General features: G+C 35.5%; 1 protein-coding gene across 2 annotated transcripts in view; it reads right to left on the reverse strand.

Moving 5' to 3' along the window:
* Positions 1 to 2,832: 2,832 nt before the first annotated feature.
* LOC128657408 (gastrula zinc finger protein XlCGF26.1-like) overlaps positions 2,833 to 19,982 on the reverse strand; it is a 63,181-nt gene continuing 46,031 nt past the window's right edge. For both annotated transcript variants that reach the window (XM_053711747.1, XM_053711746.1), the window contains exon 5: positions 2,833 to 4,915. In XM_053711747.1, the coding sequence (XP_053567722.1) occupies positions 3,213 to 4,915 (1,703 nt within the window). In that variant the 3' untranslated portion in view covers positions 2,833 to 3,212. The remainder of the gene's footprint in view (positions 4,916 to 19,982) is intronic.

Below are 19,982 nucleotides of genomic sequence, written 5' to 3' on the forward strand. Positions count from 1 at the left end.
AAACATTGAGGCTAAACTGTCACTTTAAATAAGAGTGATATGGATTTCAACATGGGAGTTCGCATTTCTTTAAAGAAACACATGGGATTTGGAAAGTCAACAATTTTCAGAGTTACCTCACAAAATAAATAAAGCATGCATATTACAAAATAGTTTTAATTCACATAATTTAACATTTTAGTGTTTAATGTCCTTTTCACACCTAAGCTGCTGAACCATTTCACACCCTGGGCTGAATTGTTACTGAGTTCTTCGATGCTGTTTACATTAAAGCACTACTGGAAGTCATTAAAGGGACATTAAGCCCAAATTTTTCTTTCATGATTTAGAAAGAAAATGTATTTTTAAACAACTTTCTAATTTACTCAACATTTTTCTTTCATTATTCAGAGAATACAATTTTAAACAACATTCCAATTTACTTCTATTATCTCATTTGCATCATTCTCTTGATATCCTGTGCTGAAAAGCATATCTAGATAGGCTCAGAAGCTGCTGATTGGTGGCTGCACATAGATGTCTCGTGTGATTGGCTCACTCATGTGCATTGCTATTTCTTAAACAAAGGATATCTAAAGAATGAAGCAAATTAGATAATAGAAGTAAATTGGAATGTTGTTTAAAATTGTATTCTCTGAATAATGAAAGAAAAATGTTGAGTTTAATGTCCCTTTAAGTGAGAAACCCACACAAACTACATATTGTTTTTTCCCCAGCAGATTTAAAACTATACCATTATTTTATGTATATTCTATGATGTGAGAAATCTAGTTCAAAAGGTTTGAATAAATGTATAGCTTAATTAAAATTTTAATTAAACATAGTTGTAAACAATACAATGTTTTTTTCTGATCTGTATAGTCCAAACTTTTGTGGATCTATAATTGTATTAGGTGATCTTTCTAATATAAGCAGACATACATATTACTAGGGTTGCACCGATACCGATACTAGTATCGGTACCGATACCAAGTATTTGCATGAGTACTTGTACTCATGCAAATGCACCAATATTTAAACCAATACCTCCACTTCCTACCCATATGCTACCTTGTGGCGTTTTTTCAAACTGCATGTTCCCATTTCATTTTAAACTGGAGTGGAGACTAAACTAAAAATTGTTTACTACTGTTCTGCCAATACAAATTGCTGTTATTTGTATTATTGTAGGAGAGATCACTGTACCTCGTTCAGACAAACCCCTGAAGTACTGGGCAGTTAAACAGATTTCCAGCTCTGGCTAAAATGGCCCAAAAATATCTTTCTGCCCCATGCAGTATGGTGGAAAGTGAAAGACTGTTCAACTTAGAGTCAAACCTCCATACAAATGTCAGATTGATGTTATATAACAGCCCTACAACCCAATTGCATCACCCCTTTAAATGTAATATTTTATTGTAATATTTATTTATAAACATGTTCAGTAAACTTTTGACAAATAAAACTTTTATTATTTCATTATGTCTTTTGAATTACAGTCCTTTATAATTATAAAGAAGGAATCTTAAATAATTAGTCTGTATTGTGCTTGGTAAACTGTCACATGACATTAAAAAAAAATCAGTAATTGGTATCGGCGAGTATTTGAAAACAAGTATCGGTACTTGTACTCGGTCATAAAAAAATGGTATCGGTGCAACCCTACATATTACAATATAAGAAGACAGATGCGCCACATCAAATTACTTTATTAAAAATATTAAAAACAAGTAGCAACACATTTCTCAGCCACCAGTGGCTGTTTCATCAGGCTTAATAGATTAAGCCTGATGAAACAGCCACTGGTGGCTGAGAAACGCGTTGTTACTTGTTTTTAATATTTTTAATGAAGTAATTTGATTACTTTTACCACTTGCTGCCACTATATATAATCATTTGGAAACATTATATTGGGTTACCATTTTTTCTTCGCTGGATTTCTGGAGTCTCCTGACTACCTGTGATTAAGTCTGTTGGATGACTATATTGATCCCAGCCTGCTCCAATAGCATCAAAGGAGATGCTTCAACAAATGTGAGTGCTTTTTAACACTTAATATCATTCCTTGTGGGTTAAACAGTACTAGGCCATATAGGCACCTTGTGTTTTCTACCACTATTCACAGATCTCCAGATACTATCGGAAGGCCAGTCTTCTGGGTGACTGTTATTGATCCCAGACTGTTTCATATGCACTACTGGAAGTGCTTTACTGAATGTGAGTGTATTTGACACATATAACAATTGTTTTTCTGTACCAAACAATATTGGGCCATGTGGCGCATCTGTCTTCTTATACTGCCTTAAGATCACTAATCCTGGCCTTGGTCCTTTACAGATGGCTGCCTCCATTGATACCATCATCTACAAAAGAGACTCTCGTATAAATGCTATCTCTGATCATACATTTATACTTTTCCAATACTAGTGTAGATATATGTTAACATCTAGCAATATCTAGTATCTTTGCAAGTACACACACTATCTTTTATATATATTCTTTCCACTCTTAACATTCTGGTTATATATACCAATTTTATCACCCACCAACAAATATTTAGTAGAGTGGGGATTATATGACTATATACCTCATAGTAAGGGCGCCCCCTATAATACTTTTTATTTTTAGAAATACATATTAATTCAGTGTTTTTCTAAAGAATATATATATATATATATATATATATATATATATATATATATATATATATATACACACACATATACATACATACGCACAACCCCAATTCCGAAAAAGTTGGGACAGTATGGAAAATGCAAAAAAAAAACTAACAGAAAGAATAATTTGATAATTCAATTCACCCTGTACTATATTGAAAACATTATTAACACATTATTTGATGTTTCACATTGTGAATTTAATGTATTTTTGAAAATATACACTCATTTCAAATCTGATGACTACATGTTTCAAAAAAGTTGGGACATAACAAAGAAGGGTTTATCAACATATAAATAAGGGCCTTTGGGTATAGTTATATATCTTTAATCTACACATAGGGGCTCCCTCCCATGAAACTCAAATAAATCCCATTTTATTTGTGCCAGGTAATCACTTGGCTATTCGAATATATATAAATATATATATATATATATAAAACCACTTGAGATGCAGAGGGATGCTCAAACAGCTACAAAAAGCCCACCAGAGGATCACATGTAGTCAAGACCAGAACTCTAGACATTCTATGAATGATGACTTTGTGTCTGCACTTAAGAGGTTACGCTCTGATTTTCTTTAATATGAATTTTTTGATGAGTAATAAGATTTGATTTCAGAGTAAAATATTTTCCACAGTAAGAACATGAAAATGCTTTTACTCCTGTATGTATTTTCTGATGCATAGTAAGATTTGATTTCACAGTAAAACGTTTTCCACAATCAGAACATGAAAATGCTTTCTCTCCTGTATGGATTTTCTGATGATCAATAAGAGTTGATTTCCGAGTAAACCATTTCCCACACTCAGTACATGAAATTGCTTTTTCTCCAGTATGAATTTTCTGATGCGTTCTAAGCTGTGATTTCAGAGTAAAACATTTGCCACATTCAGAACATGAAAATGCTTTCTCTCCTGTATGGATTTTCTGATGATCAAGAAAACTGGATTTCCGAGTAAACTTTTTTCCACAGTCAAAACATGAAAATACTTTCTCTCCTGTATGCATTTTCTGATGCGTAGTAAAATGTGATTTCAGAGTTAAACCTTTTCCACAGTCAGAACTTGAAAATACTTTCTCTCCTGTATGGATTTTCTGATGATCAATAAAACTTGATTTACGATTAAAACATTTTCCACAGTCAGAACAGGAAATTGCCTTTTCTCCTGTGTGAATTTTCTGATGCTTAATAAGAGATGAATTCTGAAAGAAACATTTCCCACACTCAGAACACGAAAAAGGTTTTTCTCCTGTGTGAAATTTGTGATGCCTATTAAGATATGATTTCTGCGTAAAACATTTCCCACAGACAGAACATGAAAATGCTTTTTCTCCTGTGTGAATTTTCTGATGCATAATAAGAGATGAATTCTGAACAAAACATTTCCCACACTCAGAACATGAAAATGCTTTTTCTCCTGTGTGAATTTTGTGATGCTTGATAAGATCTGATTTTCGAGTAAAACATTTCCCACAGTCAGAACATGAAAATGCTTTTTCTCCTGTGTGATATCTCTGATGCATAATAAGAGATGAAGTCTGAATAAAACATTTCCCACACTCAGAACATGAAAATGGTTTTTCTCCTGTGTGAATTTTCTGATGCGTAATAAGAGCTGATTTCCAAGTAAAACATTTCTCACATTCAGAACATGAAAATGCTTTTTCTCCTGTGTGAATTTTGTTATGCATTATAAGAGATGATTTTCGAGTAAAACATTTCCCACATTCTGAACATGAAAATGCTCTCTCACCTATATGAATTTTCTGATGATCAAAAAGATTTGATTTCCGAGTAAAACATTTTCCACAGTCAGAACATGAAAATGCTTTTTCTCCTGTGTGAATTTTCTGATGATCAATAAGGTGTGATTTTCGATTAAAACATTTCCCACATTCAGAACATGAAAATGCTTTTTCTCCTGTGTGTTTTTTTTTCTGATGATCGACAAAAAATGATTTTCGAATAAAACATTTCCCACAGACAGAACATGAAAATGCTTTTTCTCCTGTGTGAATTTTCTGATGATTAATAAGATGTGGTTTCCGAGAAAAACATTTCCCACAGTCAGAACATGAAAATGCTTTATTTCCTGTATGAGATTTCAAATGTTCAAAAAGAAATGATTTTTCTGTGAAAAATGTTCCACATTCAGAACATACATTTCCTATATGGCTTCTTTGATTTTTTAAAAGACTGAAAGAGGCATTTGCAGTCTGACCATGACTAGGATAAGTGCAGTTTGTAAATTCACCTGTTGATACAAAATGAGAATAATGTTATTTATTATTGGCATAATTATTTTCTTTTGAGAACATTTTAACTGTTCTGAATAAGTTCCTTCCACAAGGGTAAAAGACAGGTTATGACCTCTAGACCTTTTCCCAGCACCATGCTAAGTCTTAAGGGCAGTTTACTGGACATTAGGGACTATTTTTAAGGATGTCTCTGCATTCCATATTTGTTAATTACTAAAATAAAAGCTATTATTTTACTTAAATGTATGTAGAGCTTTTATGTTCATAGACAGTGTTAGTAACCATTATTTCAGATCCAAAACTACTTTTATAGCTGTTGCTTTATGTGCATAAAGCATTCAGCTTTATTTTTTTTAGAATGTTGCAATTATACCACGTCCTTTACTTGTAATGAAAATTTTCTACAGATTTTTCAGATTAACATTAACAAAAGTAATACATATTATTTCAAATAACATTGTAGTGAACATAAACAAAGATTTCTGAATGCACATTTTCTATTAACTTTTTTCTATTGCAATTAAAAAATGTCATTAATAAAATGACAGTCACAAAACGTTTTATAAATTATTGTTTGTGTGAATAAATGTTGCTTTAGTGTTTTATCTTTTAGCTTTTTGCTCTCATAATGCCTCTTTAATTGTAAAGCTTGATGCCTTTTCAATACATGCTGTTGGATCTTTAGTGTAGTGAAATTTACATTTTTAAGCAGTTTTTCCTGAAATAAGGCAAAATTCAAATTTAAAGTGAATGTAAATTAAGATGATAAAGTGCCCGGTTTTTAAAAATCCGATTACAAACAGGGGCACTTTAATTCATCAAAATTTACATTTCACTCATGTTGTGAAAATACTTGCCTTTTAATCTTGACAGCCGCTGCATCACTTCCCCCGCCTGTCGCAAAGCCTCTTCCCGGCTCTAAAATGAGGAATACGGCTTCCTCCAATCACAGCATTGAATCCGACACTGATTCCCCGGGAGGGGGGCCGTGATTGGAGGATGACCAATTCGTCATTTCTGACGTATGAAGAGACTTGCGACGACCGGGGGAATCACTGGAGCGGCTGTCAAGATTAAAAGGTAAGTATTTTCACAACACAAATGAAATGTAATTTTTGATAAATTAAAGTGCCCCTGTTTTTAATCAGATTTTTATAAACCGGGCACTTTATCTTCTAAATTTACATTCACTTTAATTCCAAAACTCCAAAGTCATCTATGCATTTGGAGAGTTCCACTGCCTTTAAAAAAAAGCACACTGCCCCCAAAAGACCACTGCCAGTAATGATTACCCCATATCAGCTATGGGTTGGCCACAAGCATGAAAAAAAAGCAAGGCTGTATTTTTCAGACAGGTCAGTACTGCTTTATTTATTTTTTATAATCACATTTTAAAATACAAAATATGTCCCTTTAATGCATAGAAAACGTAATCTTTAAAATGCAATAAAACTAAATAATAGAATTACTTCAATGTCATCTAATCCCTCAGACCGTTTCTCCTTATTAGATTTTATATAAATTACTGTTCTTTTCTGTATAGGGTACTTTAGTGCTGACAAATTTGTTTAAAACAAAGAGGCAGCACAGAAAATTTAGAAGCCAGTAATTTCGAAGAATCCACTGATGACTTGACCTTTAATTGCCCAAAAAAGGGTTTAAACAGACCTCAAACTGTAGACCAATCTCATAAAACATGCATCATTTAAGAGGTAAATTAAAACAAGAATGTGAGTAATAAATACAGAAGGTAAAATAATACTATATCAGATATCTAGCATAATGAATTTTACAGCCAAGCTGCCTGTCACTTCTGCAGGGCGTGCCATATTGTAACCTAGGTTTTGCATACTTGATAAATTAATTTCTTTCATGATAGCAAGAGTCCACAAGATCACCACATGTGGGATTACACTTCACTCCACAGAGGCAAGAACACACCTACAAACCAGAGCTTAAATTCCTTCGGCTCCCCCACAAATTCTCAGTCATATATATGGCCAAGTAGAGAGAATAAAACCTAGAAAAGCAGGGCAAATGAAGTGCATAAATGCCCTGCCAACAGCTATAATGAACAAGAGTGCGGCTCGTGGACTCTTACCATCATGAAAGAAATTACCAGGTACCATGATGGCAAGAGTCCACAAGATCACCACATGTGGGATTACACTCCACTCCACGGAGGCAAGAACACACCTACAAACCAGAGCTTTAATTTCTCCGGCTCCCCCACAAATTCTTAGTCATATATATGGCCAAGTAGAGAGAATAAAACCTAGAAAAGCAGGGCAAATGAAGTGCATAACATGCCCTGCCAACAGCTGTAATGAACAAGAGTGCGGCTCGTGGACTCTTACCATCATGAAAGAAATTACCAGGTACCATGATGGCAGGAGTCCACAAGATCATAACATGTGGGATTACACTCTAGTTCAGTAGAAGGAAGCAAAACAACAACAACAACCCTACAAACCAAAGCTTTAATAACTCAGACTCTCCCACAATCCCTGTCATACATACAGTATATCACATAAGGGAGTACACCCCTCACATTTTATTTAAATATTTTATTATATCATTTCATGTGAAAACACTGAAGAAATGACACTTTGCTACAATGTAAAGTAGTGAGTGTACAGCCTGTATAACAGTGTAAATTTTCTGTCCCCTCAAAATAACACAAAGACATTAATGTCTAAACCGTTGGCAACAAAAGTGAGTACACCCCTAAGTGGAAATATCCAAATTGGGCCCAATTAGCTATTTTGCCTCTCCAGTGTCATGTGACTTGTTAAGTGTTACAAGGTGTAAATGGGGAGCAGGTGTGTTAAATTTGGTGTTATCGCTCTCACACCCTCTTATACAGGTCACTGGAAGTTCAACATGGCACTTCATGGCAAAGAACTTTCTGAGGATCTGAAAAAAAGAATTGTTGCTCTACATAAAGATGGCCTAGGCTATAAGAAGATTGCCAAGACCCTGAAACTGAGCTGCAGCACGGTGGGCAAGATTATACAGCGATTTCACAGGACAGGTTCCACTCGGAACAGGCCTCGCCATGGTCGACCAAAGAAGTTGAGTGCACGTGCTCAGCGTCATATCCAGAGGTTGTCTTTGGGAAATAGACGTATGAGTGCTGCCAGCATTGCTGCAGAGGTTGAATGGGGGGGTCAGCCTGTAAGTGCTCAGACCATACACTGCATGAAATTGGTCTGCATGGCTGTCGTCCCAAAAGGAAGCCTCTTCTAAAGATGATGCACAAGAAAGCCCACAAACAGTTTGCTGAAGACAGACTAAGGACATGGATTACTGGAACCATAACCTGTGGTCCAATGAGACCAAGATAAACTTATTTGGTTCAGATGGTGTCAAGCGTGTGTGGCGACAACCAGGTGAGGAGTACAAAGACAAGTGTGTCTTGCCTACAGTCAAGCATGGTGGTGGGAGTGTCATGGTCTGGGCCTGCATGAGTGCTGCTGGCACTGGGGAGCTACAGTTTATTGAGGGAACTATGAATGCCAACAAGAACTGTGACATACTGAAGCAGAGCATGATCCCCTCCCTTCGGAGACTGGGCCACAGGGCAGTATTCCAACATGATAACAACCCCAAACACACCTCGAAGACAACCACTGCCTTGCTAAAGAAGCTGAGGGTAAAGGTGATGGACTGGCCAAGCATGTCTCCAGACCTAAACCCTATTAAAGGGACAGTATACACTCATTTTCATATAACTGTATGTAATAGACACTACTATAAAGAATAAGATGCACAGATACTGATATAAAAATCCAGTATAAAACTGTTTAAAAACTTACTTAGAAGTTCTCAGTTTAGCTCTGTTGAAAAGGTAGCTGGAAAGCCCACTGCAAGTGACAAATAAGTCACTCCCCCTGCCCCTTCTTTTGCATATGAAAAGACCCTTTACACAAACAGGAGCAAGCTGGAGAAGGTAGCTGACGGTATTCTCATAAAACTTTGGGGCTTGGTTAGGAGTCTGAAAATCAGAGCAATGTTATTTAAAAATAAGCAAAACTATACATTTTAAAAAAAAAAAAAAAATAACAACTTTATGGGCTATATAAATAGATCATCTACAAAACATTCAGGCAAAGAAAAAAATAGTGTATAATGTCCCTTTAAAGTGAAAGTAAAGTTTTTGGTTGTTGAATGCATTTTTTATCATATAATGTGACCAACATTATAGTCGCTAACTTTGTTTTTACAAAAATAAAATTGCTTTCAAATAAATCTTATTTTTATTCTGACCGTTTTTTCGCTGGTTCCTCCTCCCCCTCGCTTTCTTCCGGCTTTGTCTCTGAAAATGATTGATGCGCTCCCAACCTCCGTTCGCGTAAGCGTGCGCGTTCTTGATCTGAAAAAACTATGCGCATGCGCAATTGTACCATCTCTCCTCCGATACATTATATCAATGATTCAGTTTATTCACTGCATCGCGTCTTTCATAGAATCCCCATAGACAACAACGAGCAAAATGTATTATTATTGGTAAGCATTAGAATAGAATATGATAAAGTATGATGCAGAGAAAACACTTTGCTTTGCATAAATAATAAAGTTTGCAAGATGAAAAACTGATTATAAAAAAAATTGTATATTATATTCAAGTCAACAAAAAAGGAAATATATATATTGATAACTTTTATTTCTTATCTTTCAATTATTTTTTGCTTGATATCAGCTTTGAATTTAATTTGCTACAAAATAAAGGATGCTGATAAATCATATTGCTTTCAATCAATACTAACGAATTTTGCAAAATAAAATGTTGACAAGTAAAGCAATTGTATATTATATTAAATTCAAGCAAAAACGCAATAAATCTTTGTAAACTTTTTTCATTCTTAGCAAGATATTATTTATTCATTGGTATCATAAACTTTAACTTCATTGCTGATAACAAGGTATAAAGAATATATTTCTAAGAAAGTAAAGATTTTACAAAGATTTATTGCGTTTTTTCTTGACTAGACTATAACATAGAATAGCTTTTCTTATCAGCATTTGATTTTGCAAACTTAATTAGTATTGATGGAAATCAATGTGATTTATCTGCATCTTGTGTTTTTAAGAAACGAAGTTACAGTTTATAAAAATTAAAGGATGAAGATAAAGCAGATTGCTTTCCATCAATAACGATGTTTTCAAAATGAAATGCTGACAATAAAATCAATTCTATATTACAGTCTATTCAAGTTAAAACTAAATAAATCTTTGTAAAATCTTTTATTTCTTAGACATACATTCTTTTTTACTTGCTATTAGCAATGAAGTTAAACTTTATAAAAAGAAAAGGATGCAGAGAAAACACTTTGCTTTGCATAAATGATAACGAAGTTTGCAAAATGAAAAGCTGCTAAGAAAAACAATTGTGTATTATAGTAAAGTCAACCAAGAAGGAAATATATCATTTGCTTACTTTTATTTTTTTGCAATAATTTTTTTAATTGATATCAGCTATGAATTTAAATTAGTTAAAAAACAAAGGATGAAGAAAAATCAAATAGCTTTACATCAATTAGCGCTGCGGAATCTGTTGGCGCTCTACAAATAACCGATAATAATAATCAATACTAACGAAGTTTGCAACATAAAATGATGATCAGTAAAGCTATTCTAGTTTATAGTATAGTCAAGCAAAAAAGCTATAAATCTTTGTAAGATGTTTTCCTTCTTCGCGAGACATTCTTTATAACTTATCAGCAATGAAGTAAAAGTTTATGATACCAAGGAATAGAGAATGTCTTGCTAAGAAAGAAAACATTTGAAAAAGATTTATTGGCTTTTTGCTTGAATAGACTATAAAATAGAATAGCTTTTATTATCAGCATTTCATTTTGAAAACTTTGTTAGTATGGATGGAAAGCAATGTTATTTATCTGCATCGTTTGTTTTTCTGCAATGAAGTTAAATTTTCTTATAAGCAAAAAAGAAAGATAAATCAGATTCGTTTGCATCAATAATAAAGGTTTCAGCAAAATGAATTGATGATAAGAAAAGATATTCTATATTATAATCTAGTCAAGCTCAAAGGAAATAAATAGTTGTTAATTGTTATCTTTCTTAGCAAGACTTTCTTTATTACTTGTTGTCAGCAATGAAGTTAAAAGTTCTAAAAAGAAAAAGGATGAAGAGAAAACACATTGTTTGCCCTAAATAATAACGAAGTTTGCAAGATGAAAAGCTTATAAGAAAAACAATTGTTGATTATAGTAAAGTCAACCTAAAAGGAAATATATCATTTGCAAAGTTTTATTTCTTAGCTTTATAAATGTTTTGACATGATATCAGCTATGAATTTAAAGTTGCTAAAAAACATAGGCCTAGATTTGGAGTTCGGCGGTAAAAGGGCTGTTAACGCTCTGCGGGCTTTTTTCTGGCCGCACCATAAAATTAACTCTGGTATCGAGAGTTCAAACAAATGCTGCGTTAGGCTCCAAAAAAGGAGCGTAGAGAATTTTTACCGCAAATGCAACTCTCGATACCAGAGTTGCTTACGGACGCGGCCGGCCTCAAAAACGTGCTCGTGCACGATTCTCCCATAGGAAACAATGGGACTGTTTGACCTGAAAAAAAAAATAACACCTGCAAAAAAGCAGCGTTCAGCTCCTAACGCAGCCCCATTGTTTCCTATGGGGAAACACTTCCTACGTCTGCACCTAACACCCTAACATGTACCCCGAGTCTAAACACCCCTACCCTTACACTTATTAACCCCTAATCTGCCGCCCCCGCTATCGCTGACCCCTGCATATTTTTTTAAACCCCTAATCTGCCGCTCCGTAAACCGCCGCAACCTACGTTCTCCCTATGTACCCCTAATCTGCTACCCCTAACACCGCCGACCCCTATATTATATTTATTAACCCCTAACCTGCCCCCCTCAACGTCGCCGACACCTGCCTACACTTATTAACCCCTAATCTGCCGAGCGGACCTGAGCGCTACTATAATAAAGTTATTAACCCCTAATCCGCATCACTAACCCTATCATAAATAGTATTAACCCCTAATCTGCCCTCCCTAACATCGCCGACAGCTACCTTCAATTATTAACCCCTAATCTGCCGAGCGGACCTCACCGCTATTCTAATAAATGGATTAACCCCTAAAGCTAAGTCTAACCCTAACACTAACACCCCCCTAAGTTAAATATAATTTACATCTAACGAAATAAATTAACTCTTATTAAATAAATTATTCCTATTTAAAGCTAAATACTTACCTGTAAAATAAATCCTAATATAGCTACAATATAAATTATAATTATATTATAGCTATTTTAGGATTAATATTTATTTTACAGGCAACTTTGTAATTATTTTAACCAGGTACAATAGCTATTAAATAGTTAAGAACTATTTAATAGTTACCTAGTTAAAATAATAACAAATTTACCTGTAAAATAAATCCTAACCTAAGTTATAATTAAACCTAACACTACCCTATCAATAAAATAATTAAATAAACTACCTACAATTACCTACAATTAACCTAACACTACACTATCAATAAATTAATTAAACACAATTCCTACAAATAAATACAATTAAATAAACTAGCTAAAGTACAAAAAATAAAAAAGAACTAAGTTACAGAAAATAAAAAAATATTTACAAACATAAGAAAAATATTACAACAATTTTAAACTAATTACACCTACTCTAAGCCCCCTAATAAAATAACAAAGCCCCCCAAAATAAAAAATTCCCTACCCTATTCTAAATTAAAAAAGTTACAAGCTCTTTTACCTTACCAGCCCTGAACAGGGCCCTTTGCGGGGCATGCCCCAAGAATTTCAGCTCTTTTGCCTGTAAAAAAAAACATACAATACCCCCCCACCCCAACATTACAACCCACCACCCACATACCCCTAATCTAACCCAAACCCCCCTTAAATAAACCTAACACTAAGCCCCTGAAGATCTTCCTACCTTGTCTTCACCATCCAGGTATCACCGATCCGTCCTGGCTCCAAGATCTTCATCCAACCCAAGCGGGGGTTGGCGATCCATAATCCGGTCCAGAAGAGGCTCCAAAGTCTTCCTCCTATCCGGCAAGAAGAGGACATCCGGACCGGCAAACATCTTCTCCAAGCGGCATCTTCGATCTTCTTCCATCCGGAGCGAAGCGGCAGGATCCTGAAGACATCCAGCGCGGAACATCCATCCGGACCGACGACTGAACGACGAATGACTGTTCCTTTAAGGGACGTCATCCAAGATGGCGTCCCTCGAATTCCGATTGGCTGATAGGATTCTATCAGCCAATCGGAATTAAGGTAGGAATTTTCTGATTGGCTGATGGAATCAGCCAATCAGAATCAAGTTCAATCCGATTGGCTGATCCAATCAGCCAATCAGATTGAGCTCGCATTCTATTGGCTGTTCCGATCAGCCAATAGAATGCGAGCTCAATCTGATTGGATCGGCCAATCGGATTGAACTAGATTCTGATTGGCTGATTCCATCAGCCAATCAGAAAATTCCTACCTTAATTCCGATTGGCTGATAGAATCCTATCAGCCAATCGGAATTCGAGGGACGCCATCTTGGATGACGTCCCTTAAAGGAACAGTCATTCGTCGTTCAGTCGTCGGTCCGGATGGATGTTCCGCGCTGGATGTCTTCAGGATCCTGCCGCTTCGCTCCGGATGGAAGAAGATCGAAGATGCCGCTTGGAGAAGATGTTTGCCGGTCCGGATGTCCTCTTCTTGCCGGATAGGAGGAAGACTTTGGAGCCTCTTCTGGACCGGATTATGGATCGCCAACCCCCGCTTGGGTTGGATGAAGATCTTGGAGCCAGGACGGATCGGTGATACCTGGATGGTGAAGACAAGGTAGGAAGATCTTCAGGGGCTTAGTGTTAGGTTTATTTAAGGGGGGTTTGGGTTAGATTAGGGGTATGTGGGTGGTGGGTTGTAAGGTTGGGGTGGGGGGGTATTGTATGTTTTTTTTTACAGGCAAAAGAGCTGAAATTCTTGGGGCATGCCCCGCAAAGGGCCCTGTTCAGGGCTGGTAAGGTAAAAGAGCTTGTAACTTTTTTAATTTAGAATAGGGTAGGGAATTTTTTATTTTGGGGGGCTTTGTTATTTTATTAGGGGGCTTAGAGTAGGTGTAATTAGTTTAAAAATGTTGTAATATTTTTCTTATGTTTGTAAATATTTTTTTATTTTCTGTAACTTAGTTCTTTTTTATTTTTTGTACTTTAGCTAGTTTATTTAATTGTATTTATTTGTAGGAATTGTGTTTAATTAATTTATTGATAGTGTAGTGTTAGGTTAATTGTAGGTAATTGTAGGTAGTTTATTTAATTATTTTATTGATAGGGTAGTGTTAGGTTTAATTATAACTTAGGTTAGGATTTATTTTACAGGTAAATTTGTTATTATTTTAACTAGGTAACTATTAAATAGTTCTTAACTATTTAATAGCTATTGTACCTGGTTAAAATAATTACAAAGTTGCCTGTAAAATAAATATTAATCCTAAAATAGCTATAATATAATTATAATTTATATTGTAGCTATATTAGGATTTATTTTACAGGTAAGTATTTAGCTTTAAATAGGAATAATTTATTTAATAAGAGTTAATTTATTTCGTTAGATGTAAATTATATTTAACTTAGGGGGGTGTTAGTGTTAGGGTTAGACTTAGCTTTAGGGGTTAATCCATTTATTAGAATAGCGGTGAGGTCCGCTCGGCAGATTAGGGGTTAATAATTGAAGGTAGCTGTCGGCGATGTTAGGGAGGGCAGATTAGGGGTTAATACTATTTATGATAGGGTTAGTGATGCGGATTAGGGGTTAATAACTTTATTATAGTAGCGCTCAGGTCCGCTCGGCAGATTAGGGGTTAATAAGTGTAGGCAGGTGTCGGCGACGTTGAGGGGGACAGATTAGGGGTTAATAAATATAATATAGGGGTCGGCGGTGTTAGGGGTAGCAGATTAGGGGTACATAGGGATAACGTAGGTGGCGGCGCTTTGCGGTCGGAAGATTAGGGGTTAATTATTTTAAGTAGCTGGCGGCGACGTTGTGGGGGGCAGGTTAGGGGTTAATAAATGTAATACAGGGGTCGGCGGGGTTAGGGGCAGCAGATTAGGGGTACATAAGTATAACGTAGGTGGCGGTCGGCAGATTAGGGGTTAAAAATTTTAATCGAGTGGCGGCGATGTGGGGGGAGCTCGGTTTAGGGGTACATAGGTAGTTTATGGGTGTTAGTGTACTTTAGGGTACAGTAGTTAAGAGCTTTATGAACCGGCGTTAGCCAGAAAGCTCTTAACTCCTGCTATTTTCAGGCGGCTGGAATCTTGTCGTTAGAGCTCTAACGCTCACTTCAGAAACGACTCTAAATACCAGCGTTAGAAAGATCCCATTGAAAAGATAGGCTACGCAAATGGCGTAGGGGGATCTGCGGTATGGAAAAGTCGCGGCTGAAAAGTGAGCGTTAGACCCTTTAATCACTGACTCCAAATACCAGCGGGCGGCCAAAACCAGCGTTAGGAGCCTCTAACGCTGGTTTTGACGGCTACCGCCGAACTCCAAATCTAGGCCATAGAATGCCTATAAATCACATTGCTTTTCATCAATACTAACGAAGTTTACAAAATAAAATAAGAAAAACAATTATATATTATAGTCTATTCAAGCAAAAACGAAAGAAAAAATTGTTAAATTTTTTGTTTCTTAGCAAGACATTCTTTATTCCTAGTTATAAGTCCTTTTTAATGCATTGCTGATAACAAGCAATGAAGAATTTCTTGCAAGGGAAAGAAACATTTTTACAAAGATTTATTTGGTTTTCGCTTGAATAGCCTGTAATATAGAATTGCATTTTATTATAACCATTTCATTTTGAAAACATCGTTATTATTGATTCAAAGCAATGTGCTTTATATGCACCCTTTTATTTTTATAAATTATTAATTCATTGGTGATATCAATTAAATAATATAAAGCTATGAACAAAAAACATGGCAAAGTATTTATTTATTTTTAGGTTGAGTTGAATAGAAGATAGAAATGCTTGTTTTTCAGTATTTCATTCCATTAAAATATTAATTTGCGATTGAAATCAATGTTATGTTCTGCATACCTAGCTTATTAGAAGAAATAAATTAATTGCTGATAAAAACAGTAATAAATAATGTGAAACTAAGACAGAAAAAATTGCAAATGCAATTATTAGTTTTAGGAGACAATTATATTTACATAGATTGAAATTATCAATGAAAGTTGCGCTAATCTTTCATGTATTTTAAATATTAAATCTTATTTCAAATTTTGTATTGTATTAAAAAAAATTCTATCATTATCAAATTATTGTTTAAACAATAATTATGGCTTCTTAAAGTATGGTAATATTTATTTAGTGGGAGTTAATATATATACATATAATTTTTATAATATATAAAATTACTTTGAAAACCCGATCTCAGAAATAACAATGTTTTAGTCCGATGTCGATCGATTGCTCAATATTGCTCAAAGTGCGCATGCGGGAGATGTGAACGCGCAGATCGAGAGTAGTAGAGATTAATCTCTAACGCATGCGCAATACAGGAAGTGGGAGTCTTCAATTCCTATGTAGACGCCAGTGGGGGACCCAATCCGTTAGATACGGATGATAACGTCACTACTAACTTAAAACATTTTTTTAAGCGGGTGGAGGAAGGAGGTTATGCTACGGGACAATAAATAACTAAATTACAATAGTGAAAACGGTATTTAGAAAAAAACCATGAATGAAACTATACTTTATTTTTGATGTACTTTGCAGTGGTAGCGAACTGTCAGATTAACTTTACTTACACTTTAAGCATCTGTGGGGCATCCTTAAACGAAAGGTGGGGGAGCGCAAGGTCTCTAACATACATCAGCTCTGTGATGTCATCATGGAGTGGAAGAGAACTCCAGTGGCAGCCTGTGAAGCTCTGGTGAACTCCATGCCCAAGAGGGTTAAGGCAGTGCTGGAAAATAATTGTGGCCACACAAAATATTGACACTTTGGGCCCAATTTGGACATTTCCACTTAGGGGTGTACTCACTTTTGTTGCCAATGGTTTAGACATTAATGGCTGTGTGCTGAGCTATTTTGAGGAGACAGCAAATTTACACTGTTATAAAGGCTGTACACTCACTACTTTACATTGTAGCAAAGTGTCATTTCTTCAATGTTGTCACATGAAAAGATATAATAAAATATTTACAAAAATGTGAGCGGTTTACTCACTTTTGTGAGATACTGTATATGCCACCAGCTGTAGAGAATAACAAACAAGGGTGATGCTCGTGGACTCTCATCATCATGAAAGAAATGATCATTTAAGTATAAATTTTGTGTTCATTCATAACATGGTTAAAGTCAACAAGATCATCACATATGGGATCTTATACCCAAGCATTGAAGTACACAAGACTACTATGAATTAAGGCTAAAGCCAAATGGCTAAAGTAACTGCAATAGCTTTGAGACTCCTGCACAGTCCAGAAAAATGGACAAACAAAGAAGAAGAGTCTGCAGGATGTTGTGGCTTCTACACAGAACTTTAGATTAGATTACTCACTACATCAAGATTGTGAAGAAGTCACTTCTAGTATTACTAGTAGTTGGGCACATGAAGAGAACTCCAATTTCTTAATTAGGTTCAAGTGGAGGAGTTCAGAAAATCCCCAAACCCAGTTTAATACTCCAAAAATGAGTAACTGGCTTAATTACAAGCTTAATTCTAATCAAGGCCTGAAAAAAAGGTCTAAATATCAGGGATATTTGCAATTGTCTTGTGATACTGAACAGACATGACCAAAATCTGACTTAGAGAACTGGCTGATAAGCTATCCTGTAGAAACTCAAGAACTCTAGGAATTCAAATGGATTCCGACAGTATCCATTTTTTTAAAGTAGTATTTATTAGAGACACATTATAAGTGAGATACAAATGTATGTGTATGACATATACAAAATGACAGTAGATAACAGAGTTAAATGTTTATCTTATATTGAGTCATTTTTTCACAAAACTTTTCAATCTGTCCTGGCTATCTAGTTCGCTTGAGGAAGCACAGTTCACTTGCAAAACACGTCCAGCATTTATATGGTTTTAATCCGTTTTTAATCAATTTTAATACCATATCCAAGTTAAGCTTGGTCTATTTATCCAGCCTGACATTTATCCTGTCTGGTATTTGATTTTGCTTTGGGATTTGGTGATATATTGGCTGCTGACTGTGACCGGTTGTGAGCTAGCTGGGGAGCTCCTAAGGACCCAGGCTGCACTATTTTGCACTTTGTGATAAGTGCTGCTACATTGTGAGTATCCTGCACACTAGGGAATTTCTAATCTGTGGAGACATTACCCTGAGTTACTATGCCATTGAAGCACCTTCTTTCCTTCTATCTAGTTTATCTGTTTGTTCTATAAATAATAGTCTAAGGGATTGTAGGGGTTGTCCTACTAGTCCATATTTCAAGGATACATTTGCGGGCTAACATTACAATAATAGTGAGCAGAGAGTGAATCTTGGACAGGCGCTTATCCCAGTGTAGAAAGCAAATTTGTAAAATGGCGAGTTCAATATTGAGGGAAGACAGCACATTTAACCAATACTGTACCTTAGACAAGAAATGTCTCATAATTGGACATGAAATAAAATAGTGTAAAAAGTCTGCATTTCCTGAGCAGCATTTATTACATTTATTAGAGATATCAGTTCTCCACTTAGAAAGTCTATAAGGGGTGATATAATCAGTTTAGCAGTCTCAGGTGGGCTTACCTAAGGGGCATTAAGAGGGTGGATCTCCTGACCTGTTCCAGACTCTCAATTATGGAACTTTCGCTTCCCATACTACAGTCAGTTTAGTAAGTGATTCCTGTTCTCCCCTGCGGAGAAGAATTCTATATAGCTCAGAGAGTGAGAAGGATCCCATTATAAAAGATAATTTGGGGAATAGCAAAAATGGCAGGGTCCCAAAAATGTAGATCTTCTCTGATTAATCCATTAATATAGTGTTGAGCTTGCAGATACACATAAAAGTGCCTATGTGGAATCTCAAACTGAGTTTGCAAATCTTGAAAAGATCAGACTCCTTGATAGGTATGATCAAGTACATCTCCAACTAGGGTTGCACCGATACCAATACAAGTACTGATACTTTTTTTCAAATACTCACCGATACCAATTACCGATACTTTTTTTTTATGTCATGACAGTTTACCAAGCACAATACAGACTAATGATTTAAGATTGCTTCTTTATAATTATGAACTGTAACTCAAAAGACATTTTGAAATAATTAAACGGTTTTATGTGCTTGTTGTCACAAAGTTCACAGAACATGTTTATAAATAAAAATATTACAATAATATATATTAATAATAACAACAATAAATAACAGCTGCAACAGCTGGGGCTGTGTCATGTCCCTTTAAATATGGGAGTGTCTATCCTGCTTCAGCTCTATATAACTCCTTACCACACTCTCCTAGTTGCTTAGTATTGGAGTCTTTCGCTATAGGACTGCTACAGCCAAGCCTACTTTCTCTGCAAAACAAGTCTGCCTCTGCCTTTTTTGCCTGTCAGTACCGGATTTCAAAGAGCGGTGACGTCACACGCCATTCTGCTTCACACAGCAGCAACACACTGTTCAGCTGCACTGTCTCCCAGACTGCCAGGACTTGCAAGCTCCTAATTCCTGCGGACCCTCAAATAATTTCTCAAGTAAGACCTGCTCTTAACATTCACTCTCCTGTGACTCAAATAATATATGAGCATACCTGACTTTTGTTTATCAAATGTATATGCAATTGCTAAATCGATCTGAGCCAACTTTAACTAGCTATCTTAATAATGCTCACTAAAGTTAGTTACTTATTATTTAGCCTTTTGCCTGATCTCTTTTTATTGCCAGTACTACTGAAATTCCAAACTAGTTTGTAAATATATTTTTCTATGTATCCATACTGGGGTTTCTATGTGTTACACTGCTGCAATTGTTTAGTGTTTACTCACAGGTGGCAGCTGTAGTGTAGTCACCATTA

The sequence above is a fragment of the Bombina bombina genome, chromosome 4 (assembly GCF_027579735.1).
Source record: "Bombina bombina isolate aBomBom1 chromosome 4, aBomBom1.pri, whole genome shotgun sequence".
NCBI classification, from domain to species: Eukaryota; Metazoa; Chordata; class Amphibia; order Anura; family Bombinatoridae; genus Bombina; species Bombina bombina.